The 14,524-nt window shown below is 39.5% G+C and overlaps 1 protein-coding gene across 1 annotated transcript in view; it reads left to right on the top strand.

Moving 5' to 3' along the window:
- The window catches only part of med8 (mediator complex subunit 8), a 28,545-nt gene that overhangs the window by 531 nt on the left and 13,490 nt on the right, over nucleotides 1-14,524 (top strand). Inside the window, exons 2-5 of the mRNA XM_043698924.2 lie at nucleotides 5,867-5,988; nucleotides 7,334-7,478; nucleotides 11,980-12,120; nucleotides 13,488-13,575. Of these exons, the coding sequence (XP_043554859.1) occupies nucleotides 5,867-5,988; nucleotides 7,334-7,478; nucleotides 11,980-12,120; nucleotides 13,488-13,575 (496 nt within the window). The remainder of the gene's footprint in view (nucleotides 1-5,866; nucleotides 5,989-7,333; nucleotides 7,479-11,979; nucleotides 12,121-13,487; nucleotides 13,576-14,524) is intronic.

Raw genomic sequence — 14,524 nt, 5'->3', positions numbered from 1 at the left:
GGCCTTGATTAGTCAAAGCATTAACTTCAAGAACAAGGAGACTGTGATGAAGTTGTGTATAACATTAGTTAGGCCACAGCTGGAGTACTGCGTGCATTCTGATCACCGCACTTTAGGAAAGGTGAGATTGCACTGGAGAGCATGTAGAAGGAATTCACCAGAATTGAAAATGCAAATTGCTGGGAAAACACAGCAGGTGTGGCAGCATCTGTGACGAGAAAGCAGAGTTAAAGTTTGGGTCCAGTGATCCTTCTGCAGAATTGATTCACCACAATGTTGCCCAGGCTGGAGTGATTCAGCTGTGAAGAGAGGCAAGATAGGCTAGGTTTGTTTCAGGTGTTTAAAGTTTTGAGGTGTAGATGGAGAGAAATTTTTCCCCTTTAGCAGAGGAATCAATAACCAGGGTGTAGTTTACCGTAAGCAGGAAACTTATAGGGGATTTGAGGGTGGTGGGTATCTGAAACTCACTGTCCAGAAAGGTGGTAGAAGTGGAAATCCTCAAAACATTGAAGAAGTGTTTAGATGAGTATTTGAAATGTCATAGCATACAAGGCTCCATGCCAAATGCTGGGATTAGAGTAGATAAATTCTTCATGACCAGCATGGGTATGATGGGCTATAGGGCCTCTTTCCATCATAGAACCCTACAGTGTGGAAGCAGGCCATTCAGCCCATCGAGTCCACACCGAGCCTCTGAAGAGCATCCCACCCAGACCCCTGTCCCTTAACCCTGCATTTCCCATGGCTAACCCACCTAACCTGCACATCCCTGGACACTATGGGCAATTTAGATTAGTGTGGTGCTGGAAAAGCACAGGTCAGGCAGCATCCGAGGAGCAAGAAAATCGACATTTCGGGCAAAAGCCCTTCATCAGGAATGGACAATTTAGCTTATCCAATCCACTTAACCCACACATCTTTGGACTGTGGGAGGAAACTGGAGCACCCAGAGGAAGCTCATGCAGACACAGGGAGAACAAGCAAACTCCACACGGACAGTTGCCAGAGAGTGGAATTGAGCCTGTGTCCCTGTCCCATTCCTGAAGAAGAGCTTATGCCCGAAACGTTGATTCTCCTGTTCCCTGGATGCTGCCTGACCTGCTGCGCTTTTCCAGCAACACATTTCCAGCTCTGAACTCCAGCATCTGCAGACCTCACTTTCTCCTCCCTGGCATTAGGAGACAGCAGTGCCAAATAACTGAGCCACCGTGCTGCTCCATGTTGTAAACATGCGAAGACTTTGTGGGATTTTGCTTTGTGCAAATTTGGCTGTTGTATTTCTGACATTGCAACACTGACTGCACTTCATTTCCTGCATCTGTAATGTCATTTGATTTCAAAATAAAATGTCACAAACACTTCCTGAGATGTAGAGAGTGTGGAAGGGACTTTATGATTTAGATCAATTGGAAACGTTGGGGGTGAAATGGAGTTTAATCGAGACAAATGTGAGGTAATGCATTTAGGGAAGTCAAATGCAACAGGAAAGTATATAATTAATAGCAGTGCCCTTAGGAGCATTGATCTGGGATCTTGGATTCCGAATCCATAGCTTCCTGAAATTGGCAGCACAAGTGAATAAGGTAGTAAAGAAGGCATACAGTATGCCTGCCTTCGTCAGTCAGGGCATTAAGTATAAAAGTTGGCAAATCATAATGCAGCTGTATAAGACTTAAGACTTTAGTTAGGCCACTTTTGGACTATTGTGTGCAATTCTGGTTTCCACACTGTGGGAAGGATGTAGAGACTTTGGAGAAGTTGGAAAAGACATTTGTCAGGATGTTTTCTGAATTGGAGTGTATTAGCTATAAGGAGAGGTTGGGCAAAACTGGACTGTTTTCACTAGAGCATCGGAGGCTGAGGGGCAACTTGTTAGAAGTATTAGCGAGCTTTGAATCTTTATATAGAAGTATGTAAAAATAGGGGAGCATGGATAGGGTGGATAATTGGAGTCTTTTGCCAGGATGGAAATAAATGAGGACTGCAGATGGTGGAGATCAGAGTCAAAAAGTGTGGCACTAGAAAAGCATAGTAGGTCAGGCAGCATCCTAGGAGCAGGGGAATCAACGTTTCGGGCATAAGCCCTTCCAAGATGGAAATATCAAATGTTAGGGGAAGCATAGATTTTAGTTGAGACAGGGAAAATTTAAAGGAGACGTGCATGGAAAGTTTTTCATACAGGGCAGTAGGGGCCTGGAGTGCACTGCTGGGGGAGGTGGGAGAAGCAGATGCGTTAGCAACTTTAAGAGGTATTCAGCCAGACACATGAACAGGCAGGGTATGGAGGGATATGAACTATGAGCTGGCTGACGCGAATAATTTAGAATGGCATCATAGCTGGCAGAAACATGCTGGCCCAAAGGGCCCTGTTGCTATGCTATACTGTTCTATGTGCTATCAATGCAAGTCTGTTAGTGAAATATTTTTCACTATTTCAGTCTTAATATATTTCTACAGTATTTTACACTGAAAGAAAAATACTACAGATGCTAAAAATGAGATATAAGCAAAATTAAGTGTAGCCCCTATAGTTCTCTTGGAAATGCAGCAATCCATTTGTGCAGAATCAAAAATAGAAATTACTGGAAAAGCTCAGCAAGTCTGGCAGCATCTGTGGAAGATATCGAGAGTGTGGAAGGGGTTTTATGACATAAATCGATTGGAAACTTGTGGAGAAATAGCAAATGGAGTTTAATCCAGACAAGCGTGAGATAAAGTCTTTTGGGACACATGCAAGAGGGAAGTATACAGTTAATGGCAGAGAACATCGAAACTGAGGATGGGTCACTTGACCCAAAATGTTAACTCTGATTTCTCTCCACAGATGCTGTCAGACTTGCTGAGCCTTTCCAGCAATTTCTATTTTTGTCTCTAATTAGTGATAGTGACCAGATAGTGTTTGTTGAGGTTAGCGGAGGGATAATTGTTGTCCAGGGCACTGGGGATGATACTTGTTTTTCTCGTGATGCTTTATTTTTTAGGCGTTCATCCAATAGTTCAGATCCTTAACGCCTTATCTGAAAGACACCACCTCTGACAGTACTGCGCTGGGTGTTATCCTAGATTTTGTGCTTTAATATCTGGAGAGGGACCAAGCTAAACACTCAGTCAAGAGTACTACAAGCTGATGCATACTTTTATACAAATTCTGTAAATACTTTAAGTGTAAATGTGTGGGATGTTAGTAAACACCAAGGAGCTGTGAGGAGTGCAGTTTATTGTCAGGAACTGAAATTGATTCAGTTCGACAAACTTGTTTCTTTGTTATGAAATTCATCATATTTTACATTTTTAAACAAAAACATCTTAAGTTATTTTGACAAGGTGTGTCAACAAATGTATTAGTGATGTATGAAATACACTTTAGCGACCATAAGAGTAGGAGCAAATGTAGGTCATTTGATCTCCATTGAATGAGGTAATCCTCAAATCCATTTTTATGCCTTTTTGCCTTAATCCTTGATTCCCTGACTGATTATTTTTTTGAAAATCTGTCCATATCAGTTTGAATGTACTTAAGGATTCAGTTTCTACATCATTTTTTTAAAATCCAGTTTCACTACCCTCAGAAAGGAAATTCCTCCTTATCTCTCTTAAATGAGTGGTCCCTTACTTAGTGATTACACCACTTGAATGTAGATTCTCCTAAATGGGGAAACCCTCTCTTAGGGATTTCATAGGTAAGTGCTCAAAAACTGGCATGTTTCAGTAAGGTCACCTATCAATCTTCTTCATTCATTCTTCATTGATTTACATTTTGTACAATTTATGTGGATTGTTATTCCCATGGTGTTCTAGTGAAGTGAGCTTTACTGTTTAGCACTATCTTTAGAAATCCATTAAGTTGTCGGTGTTTGGATTCTTCATGGATGAAGAGCTATATAAGATAGAGAGGAAGTAACACAATATCATCAGTTGTGTTGGGTACATTTCAAAGAAGTACTGTAGCCGAAGAATGGCATCATTAACATTATGTACAAGTCCATTGGTTGGTTTGGAAAATAGTTGGATGGCATGGGCATGTTTTGAAGTGTTGTCAATGAACATCTCCGTTCAATGTTTAAAAACCAAATTTGCATTGGTAACTAAATATATCCACACGCACCAACTACAGGGGAACCTTGTTCTTAAAAGCAAGTCTAGGCTGCATTTTGATGACACCTTTTATGCTTAAAATGACATTGACAGAAGGTTAAGCGGGTAGTATTGAAGCAGTAGTGCGACAGACATTCTTTAGAAAAGTTGTAGCAGAAAGTAAAGTGTTCAGTGACTCCCAAATTAGAAGGTACAACCTTAATAAGGTACAAAATGCCAATGAAACTATGATTATTACTGACACAAGATAAACGGCACAAGACTTTGGATAGAGTAGTGAGTGAGCATTAGAAAAAAAAGGAATGACCATAAATTTGTAAACCAAAAACTCTGCTCATGTCCAAAATGAAAAATCAGGCCAGAATACAAGATCAAAGATAAGAATAAAAATGTAACCAATTGATTAATTGTCACCTCAAAATTATGTTGACGTTAGAAAGATAAAGTCTGACCCCAGAAATAAATTGAAGGATTGGAATGCCTGGAAGATGCATTTCAAAAAAATAAAGAAAATTGATTCGCCACGGAAACAAAATCACAATTTAGAATGGTTTGTCACACCAGGTCTGATATTTGGAAGCAGGGATTGGATGGTCAGCAAAGCAATATGGAGAAGAATTGAGTTTGCGTAGTTGTGTTTTTTTTAACCAGATAATTAAGATGTCTTGTAGAAGTTGCACTACAAATGAAGGGTACTGGCAAAATCTGAGACCAAAAGATCAAAAAATTCCAAGATGGTTGCAATTTTTTAGGCACATAATAAAATTTAGAAAGTCTAATGCTGTTGCGATCACTAGTAAGAACGATTGAGGCAGACAAAGAATTAACTTTCTAATGAACCTTGCAAACTCATTAAATGTACCAGGAAAGATGATTCATGTCACTGCGGCAAGATAACACTTTCAGGGCATGTTATCTATGAAAGGAGAGAGCTTCCCAATTGAGTGATTTTGCAAAAACATTGTGTTACTGACGCATATAGTCTTATGTGTCCCAAGCTTAATTCCGGTTTCATTTAGTATTAGCAGAGTTGTTTGTTGCTATATGTGGTTCTATTGCTGTGGGCTTAGGGAGAAAATATCAGCCATCATTCCCAATTCTGAACACCATTGTGTTGGCAGTTGCATGTTTAGTTATAGATTGCACCAAGTGCCCCAACAGTTGAAGTGGTTGTGTGGGGTTTGCACGTTGTCCTAATGTCTGTGTGGGTTTCCTCTGGGTGCTCCGGTTTCCTCCCACAGTCCAAAGATGTACAGGTTAGGTGGATTGACCATGCTAAATAGTCTGTAGTGTACAGGGATGTGCAGGCTAGATGGGTTAGTCATGGTAAGTGTGGAGTTAGGGGGATAGGGTAGAGGGTCTGGGTAGGATACTTTTTGGAGGGTCAGTGTGGTCGAATGGCCTCCCTCCACATTGTATGGATTCTGTAATTCTATGGAGTTTTCCAGAATTTACTGGTCAGATCTTCATAAATGAAGCAGAACAACCTGCATTCGATGCCTAGGTATAGCAACAGCTCTGGAGTCAACCAAGAGTGAGGTAAGAGGAGAAGAGAGAAGGAGTTTGGCAAAATACTGTTCATCACATGCTTTCCATATCCTGAAAAGCCTTACTAAAGATTTTCCAATAATCAGATGGTCTGAATTTCATGTTTTGAGCCATCCACCTATAAATTCATTGATCGGTGTGACTAGAGGAAGGAATGTTCATACTGAATTGTTCTGTAAAAAAATGCTGCATCTTAATAAAAGTTCAATGTAACTCTCCATAGCCACAAGAAGAAAAGCAGTTGGAGGCATCTGTGGACGCCATTATCAGTCGGGTGGCTGACTTGAAAAGCTCTTTGGCAGCTTTCATCCTCAAATTAGAGAATGAATTTGAACGAATGAACTGGTAAGATTTCCGTCTATCTGTTCTATGCTGTGCAATTGCTTGGAGTGTATAGTCACTTGTCTCTCTTTGAGTTGGTCTGTATGTAAGAGAATGTGGGAACTGAAGTGGCCACTGTTGGCAGAATTACTGCTGAGATCAATTCTGTGCATGAATCAGAATCATTATAATGCCAAGGGAAACCACTTGGATATCATATCTGCACTAGTTCTCTGAGCATTTTAACTTACTGCCAATCTCTTTTCCCCATAACTCATTGTTTCAAATTAAATAATCATCCAAAATCCTCTTGAGTTCCCCAATTGAATCTACTTCCACGACACTTGCAGGCAATCCTTTGCAAGACCTAATTAATTACTTTATGAGAAAGGATTTTCACACTTGACATTTGCTTCTTTTGCATAGCACCTTAAGACTGTGCCCTCTGGTTCTTGATCCTCACACGTTCGCATTCAATGAAGTATATTTTTTCTCACAACTTACTAGTTTTATGATAGTCTAGAACACTTTATGGTTAGATTGTGTATCAACCACAATCTTGTGTTTTATCATGAGAGCCATTGTTTAGTTGATAGGATGTCCCCCTCTGAGTCGGAAGTCTCATTCCAAAACAGCAACACAAAAATCAAGGCTGTCACTCCAGTAATGACAGGAATACTGTATTTCAGATAAGATGTTAAACCAAAGCCCATTTTATCCCCTCAGGTCAATGTAAAACATCCAAAGTTTTTACTTTTTAAAAGAACAGGGTGCTTGTTCCCAGGTATTCTGGCCATTATAGGCAAAAAAAAACAGACTCTGATCATTATCCCATTGCTGTTTAGTAGCACTGTTCCACAATTTGGCTGCCATGTTTCCTATATTACAACAAGGAGTACATTTTAAATCTGCTTCATTAACAGTAAAGATCTTTTGAGATGTTTGGCGGTTTTAACAGGCACTATGTAAAAATCTTTTCTTGTCAACTGATTTGACTGTTGCCCCACTCCTCATTACAATATTCAGTCAAGCATCTTTTGAGCTTCTGTACAAAGTCTGCATGCAAATTTTTGACTTTTACCTTTCTTTCTTGTGTTCAGTCCTAAAATGGGCTTATCTTTAACCCATTAGACTTAGTTTGAGGTGAACCCCAATAAAATATATTCTGCTTAACATCCTTACTACCTGGATCTTCAACTTGCAACTCTGATGGCTTATATTAAACAATATTAACCTAGCTTTTGATCTCTTCAAATTTTGATTCATCCACTGTATTTCCAAAATTGTCTGTTTTTATTGTTATCTTTAACAATTTGTTGTACGTTCTCCCAAAACTGCCTTTGCCTAACCTGCATTGCATCTACTGCAGGCCTTCAGTATTGGATAACTTTGCCTTGGTATCTGGCCAGCTGAACACTTTGAACAAGCTCCTGAGAAATGAAAAAACACCACTGTTAAGAAATCAAGTCATCATTCCATTGCTGCTTTCTCCTGACCGTGATGATGAACTAATGGTAGGTTATGAATGCAGTAATATATTATAATAACAAATGCAGCTCAGAGTCACGTAGTATCTATGTAAAGGAAAGCAGAGTTAACATCTCAGGTCAATTTCCTTTCGTCAGAACAGAGACCAATACATTTTTGCATGCTAAGGAATTCAAGAGAAGCAGAGTTACTTGTGGCATATTGAAATGATGTGAGGGATTATGAAGAGGCCAACTGGCTCACCGTATCTCCTCTTGCTTTCCCGTCACTGTACAAAATGCTAGATTTGCTTCAGGAGTTTTATATCCCATTATTTTTCAAGTACATGTAGCAGGATGCTGATGAACAGTCTTTCACAAGCTATGGGTGCAGTTCACTCCATCTGTGTCTTTAGTTTATGAGCAGGATCCTTTAATGCTGAGCAACTGTTTTTCGGTAATGGGTGTGCATTCCCTTTTAATTTTAGAAAGCAGTATTGTGGAAAACTGAGAACAAAGAAATAAAGTATGTTTTGTAATCTGGAAAACTTAGCTGTAAATGATTCAACAAAGTCCACCTTTATGTGCTTTTACAGACAAAATCAACTACCACAGGTCAATCTGTTCATATTTAAAGAAGCTCATGTGAATCTACAGTTAATTGTCGCCATCTACATTCAATTAATTAATAAACTCAGCAAATTATGAAATGGGCCAGTCAAATAGGTTAACAACAAAATCTGTATTCAATACAGGAAATGAAGCTTATTTGGATTGAAACGTGAAAGTAGAGATTTAATTTTGCTGGAATCACAAGATGTTACAGTTCAGCATTCTGGACTTCAAACCGTAGTCAGTTTGATGATTGAGAGTTTGGTCGTTGGGGGGGGGGGGTGTTTCCTGATGACCGTTATTAACAAAGTTAAGAATGTGAACTATTAGCTCATTGCCCAAGCTTGCAGCATAAAATTAGATTATAGATTTTCACGTGCAATTGACCCAGTGATAGCTTCAATAAATGACTGCATTTTTCTTTAGCTTTCAGTACTTACTTGGTCTGGATTGGGTAATTCATTCTGACTAATGTAAACTGCTTTTGTAAGTCATAAACATGACAGCAGTTCACCTCTACTTTGAGGGAAATTAGTGATGGACAATAAATGTTGGCCAGCCAGCTCATATCCCATGAACTAATAATATGATTTACAGAGACAAGCAGTAAACATTGAGTGGTAATTTATAATACGTGTATCCAGTAAAAGTTCCTTAAAAAACACTTTTTCCCCTCAGTGTGAGGTAACTTGGCACATATTCCGGTGCTTGAGCAGAACCAGAGAAATGTTAGTAATCACTATGAAGAGTTACCTGGCTTCTAATTCTTCCTTTAGAATTAGATTAGATTCCCTACAGATTAGATTAGATTCCCTACAGTGTGGAAACAGGCCCTTCGGCCCAACTAGTCCACACCGACCCTCCGAAGAGTAACCCACCCAGACCCACTACCTTCTGACTAATGCACCTATTGCTACGGGCAAGTTAGCATGGCCAATCCACCTAACCTGCACATCTTTGGACTGTGGGAGGAAACCGGAGCACCCGGAGGAAACCCACGCAGACACGGGGAGAATGTGCAAACTCCACACAGTCAGTCGCCCAAGGCTGGAATCGAACCTGGGACCCTGGTGCTGTGAGGCAGCAATGCTAACCACTGAGCCACCGTGCTGCCCTAAAGAGCTTCTTAATAACCAAATTCCCCGTTGTAGGGCATGATAATTTTTGAATATTATTTCAAGCAATTGTGTCATATTGTGAATTCAAATTCATATTTAGTCTGTTACTCTATCCCATTAGAACTGCTGAACTCAGATTGAACCTTTTGCCTTCTACCCATCAATCCTTTATAGCATTTTCAATGCACTTCATAAAATCACCCATAGCACAGATTTCATAATCAGACTAAGCAATGGAAAAGTCAGATTGTATTGCTAATAAAATTAATCGTAAATCTATATCTTTCTAGTAGGTTGATTTGGAACTTCTGTAAAGTGAAAGTGGCCAGTTATTGAAATGTTAGAATCCCTCCAGTGCACATTTGGCCCCATCGTGTCTACACTGACCCTCCGAACAGCATCCCACATATGATTAAAGAAAAATTTTAGCTAAAGTTGATGAGGCCCAAAATATTTATTCTTTCAATAGCTTCAAATATAATCATGGAATCCCTACAGTGTAGAAAGAGGACATTCAACCCATCAAGTCTGCACTGAACCTCTGATGAACATCCCAATAGACCCAGCCCATCCCTGTAACCCCACATTTACCATGGCTTACCTACCTGGCTTGGACAGTACGGGGCAATTTAGCATGGCCAATCTACCTAACCTGCACATCTTTGTGATTGTGGGAGGAAACCAGAGCCATGCAGACACAGGGAAAATGTGCAAACTCCACACAGACAGCCACCCTAGGGTGGAATCAAACCCAGGTCCCTGGCACTGTGAGGCAGCAGTGCTAACCACTGAGCCACTGTGCACTCTTTACTGACAGTTGTCATGGTCACTGCAACTGGCTTTAACTTCCAGAATTTATTAATGGAATTTAAATTCTCTCTGTTACCTTGATGGAAATTGAACCCCTCTCCTCAGAGCACCAACTAGTCCTTATGATTACAAACCCAGGCTACCCTGTCTTTACATGGAAGGAAGTTCAAAGTCCAAAGGTGCTCCTTGGCAGCACTTGAAAGCAAAACTTGATAGTGAACAGGATACCAAGGTGGCTCAGAGAAGTTGGTTTTAAAAGTGGGAGAGGGGAAGAGAGCAAAGCGGCTTGGAGGGATGGTGGAACCGCATAGCTCGGAACCCAGGCACCTTAAACTACGTTCGCCCTTGGAATGAAGTGGGTGGTAAGGAGACCAGGATTAGAGGAATGCTAGATATCTGAGGGATTGCAGGGTAGTTACAGAGATCGTGAAGGTCAAGAATTTGAAAACAGGGCTGATAAATCCAAGATCAAGGCGTGTTTAACTGGGAACCAATTTAAGTCAGAGCAAGGGGGATGGATTGATGGGTGAATGGGACTTGGTACGAGTAAGGAGACGGTAATCAGAGTTTAGGATGACCTCCAGCTCGCAGTGGGTAGAATGGGGGGCGTTGAGCAGGAAGTACATTGCAACAGTCAACTCTGGAGGTAATGAGAGAATGGGTGAGGATCTCCAACAGCAGGCAAACTGAGACAGTCAGGGGATGTTACAGACGTGAAAATGTGCAATCCTAAGTTGCAACACAGAATGCCAGTCGAGAAGCATGTCTTCAGTCTCCAAGAAGAGCACATTTGCTCTGACCAGCAGCTCTTTCCAGCTCAGTAAAACACCGCGGCTGAGTTGTTTGCCACTCTTAACGTATGACATTAAAATAAAATCCGACAGTAGACGTCAGAGAACATAGTGCAAGTCTTAAAGGAAGAGGGAATACATTTGGATGTTAAGTTCCGAATCAATTTCAGAAATTTACTGACTTAAAATAACAGAGGCAACATATTTTCTGACAATGCATTATTAGACTTAAAACACCAAGCAGTCAAAAAGCTATGAAAGCTGAAATATTGTTCCTTTTTTTGCTGCTTCAAAGTGAGTGACCACATTATGAGGGAGTTTAATTATATCGATCATCTCAAAAGTCATAAGCCCAAGTTCAGGATTTGAACACATAATGTATACTGGCAGTTCATAGTGTCACAGTGGCTTCTCAATGGAATGTTGAGAGGCCCTGAATGCCTGCTTGTGTTAATGTAAAGAATTCCATGATGTTACATGAAGAATCTTATGACACCATTCCAAATAAGATGAGCCAAAGTCCTCTATGCATTAGCTAATACTAATCATTCATCTCATTGTCATTTGGGTCCTCAAAGTATGAAAGTTGGCTGCCATATTTGCCTACAAAATAATAACCAATCTTTTTTTAAAAAATATTCATTGTCTGTAAAATTGAATTATAATATCTTGATGTGCAAAAGCTCACAAGCATGACCTTCCTTTATGTTAATACAAGTTAATCCAGTTGAAGACATTTTGAAGGTTAGAATATAATCTGCAAGTCCAAAATTAGGGCTTTGAACAAATTAACATTTGAGCTTGCATAATATAGTGAAGAAATGGTTACATTACATAGGTAACAGAAAAGCAGTTCATATATTTGTTTGAGGAGACATAATTAAATTTTAAAATTCGTATTTTACCCTCAGGAACGTGAGGTGTCAAAAATGCTTCAACTGTGAGGGGAAAATTTTATACAAAAATGGTGGTTCGTGTGTGGAATGAACTTCCTGAGGAAGTGGTGGATCTGGGTACAATTGCAATGTTTAAAAGACATTTGGATAAGCACGTGAATAGGAAAGGTTTTGAGGGATATGAGCCAGGAGCAGGCAGGTGGGACTAGTTTAGTTTGGGATTATGTACAACATGGATTGCTTGGACGGAAGAATCTGTTCTGTGCTGTATGGCTCTGTGACCAATACCACCTTTTTTAAATTCATTGTCTTTTTATTATAGAAACTAACAGAGGGTCGAGTTCCTGTTTTCAGTCATGAGGTGGTTCCTGATCATCTCCGAACCAAACCAGACCCAGAAGTAGAAGAACAGGAGAAGCAATTGAGTACAGAGGCAGCACGCTTAGCACCTGATGTAGCTCAGGTATGGCTTAATTTCTATTTAGTGATTAGTAGTTTGTTAGTAATGAAACAAATCAGTAGAATTGGCTAACTGCAAGCAGGAAATAACAACTGGCCACGTGAAGAAATCACATGCCATTCTAATGACAATCCTGTCCAACATGATCAATTAAACAACGCTGCAGGAAGACCACAGGGAAACACCTCTGCACTTAATTTGGTATAAGTGCAGAGGAAGAAACAAAAGTCTCTTCTTGTCAGGTTATTAAGGAGAGCTTTGGTTGGAGAGGATGGTGAGTGGCCTATGCAGCCAAAAGTTGAAGGACTGGAATTTTAGTGATCATCTGTATGTAAAAGTGGGAAAGGTTGTCTCTAAAATTGCAATTTGTTATGTTCTATTGTTTATTTTTTCCAATATTTAAGCTTTAAATAAAATGTATTTCATTTATTCCTCAGTTAATATTTACCCATTCCCTGCATCTTGAACTGAATCAAGGGTGGTAGGAACAAATTCAATCGCAACTTACAGGAGGGAATCAGATTTACAGTATACTTGGAAAAGGAACAATTTGCAGGGCTCTGGGAGAAGATCAAAGGGACCAGAACTAATTATATGCCTCTTTCAGGCAGCCAGCACAATAGCCTGAATAATTTTCTGTACTCTTGACTTCCTCTCCTGGACTACCACAGTTTGCAGCTCTGTACAACTGAGTATAGGTCTACATACTTCAGAATGTGTACTGTTCTATGTTTAAACCCACTTTTCTCCTTCAGTTTAATTATCATCTTCCTTCCTGCTGCTGAAACCTACCTGCATGCCTTAAGCTTTCAAGACCTCATTTCTTAATTTCCATCTAAGCTGGTTTCATCTACTTCAATTTGACATTTGAACTTGGCTAAGGAATTAACAGAATACATTTTTCCCACAAGTTGCAATATATCAATCCTCATCAAGATCCACCACCTCCATGTGCCCAAGCATGCATCCCTGCTTTATGGCTACTTTTTGAACTTTACAGCTTTAGATGCTTCACAGATCTTCTGTAACTAGCTTTCTCGTCGGATTCTCAATTTCCATGCATTCACTGCCATGGAGGTTAGTTCACTTCCCAGTTCCCTGTCACACTACCTGCTTTGGAAACTTACTACTCAGTCCCTTTTCTACTGGTTAGTTCCTCATTTCAGTGCCCCACCCCACCTCCCCTTTTTTTATTTCTACTTTGTGTATCCACTGTATATTATTCCTAATTTGTAAAATTATACCTGAACGCTTTGCAATAAAGGGAACAAGCTAAATACAAGTTGTCAAGCTTAGTATCTAATACCACGGACACAAGATAAAATAATATTTCTATATTATTTTAAGTTGCTTATTTTCCCTCACCACAGAAACACATCCAGTCATTGAACAAAATGTGTAGCAATTTACTTGACAAACTTAACAACACTCGGGAGGAACGGGAGTCTGAGAGTGGAGGTATGCAACACATTCTTTGTTGTCGTAATAAATAAAGGGGAAAGTAAAGAATTTTGCAATTGTTTCTATGGTGTTTTCATGAAAGCATCTGAAATATGGTCTGAAATCCTGATAAGTATCCAAATACATAGCATAGAATCAGAATATGAGCTTATTACATCTCATTCAATTGAATTTTAAATCTGAATGTTCATGGTAAGATCAAGCCACTATGGTGAAAACATTGAAATGCTGTCTGTGGTGAGCTCCTATATCTCCTAGCATCTCTGAAGGAATACCTTTTCTTAAATGTTGATTGGAAAAACATTCCTGAACTGAGCTACAACAGTGATTTAGAGTTAATGATTTATAAATGTTGGTTCTTTATTTCTTGAGAATGGTTCTTTCTGCTGCCTACGAATGTAATACACTTAAGAGAAACTGCTGATCATCCCTAATATGTGACTAGCTTACCAGCCTTCAAGAGAATGCAACAAAGCTACTCAGCTGCTAAATAGCTAGCTGCTAAAGCTTTTTATATTGATGCAAAAAGTATTTATTAGTGAATTTGAGGCAAGATTATTGTGAACAATAAAATGCCTTCATTTGTTTGTGACCACAAATTAGACTGATACCAGTGTTCTCTCTTAGCTTTATTTTTGCGTGTGGCCTACTGATTTTAATGCATGATATCGTTAAGATTGCATGCATACACATAGGCCACTCAGGTTGCTCCCTGTAACTGTGCTATATTTATCAGACTGCAGTGCATTTGGTCATGAATGTAGCCTAGTAGGAACATTAGTAAAATCTGTGCACGCGTTTGCAATTGCTCTTTATGCATTTTAGCATCAGATTAATGGCCTTAATGTACCTACATGAAATTAAAATTTAATGAAGTCATGTGAGCTAAATGTTAAATTCTGACAATCAAAAGGAAATCTGTAGTGTCATAATTAGGCTGGTTATG

The sequence above is a fragment of the Chiloscyllium plagiosum genome, unplaced genomic scaffold (genome assembly GCF_037043375.1).
Source record: "Chiloscyllium plagiosum isolate Xiang-an unplaced genomic scaffold, Cpla_swu_hap1 HiC_scaffold_9, whole genome shotgun sequence".
Lineage (NCBI taxonomy): Eukaryota > Metazoa > Chordata > Chondrichthyes > Orectolobiformes > Hemiscylliidae > Chiloscyllium > Chiloscyllium plagiosum.
This window is presented reverse-complemented; position numbering and strand designations above follow the sequence as displayed.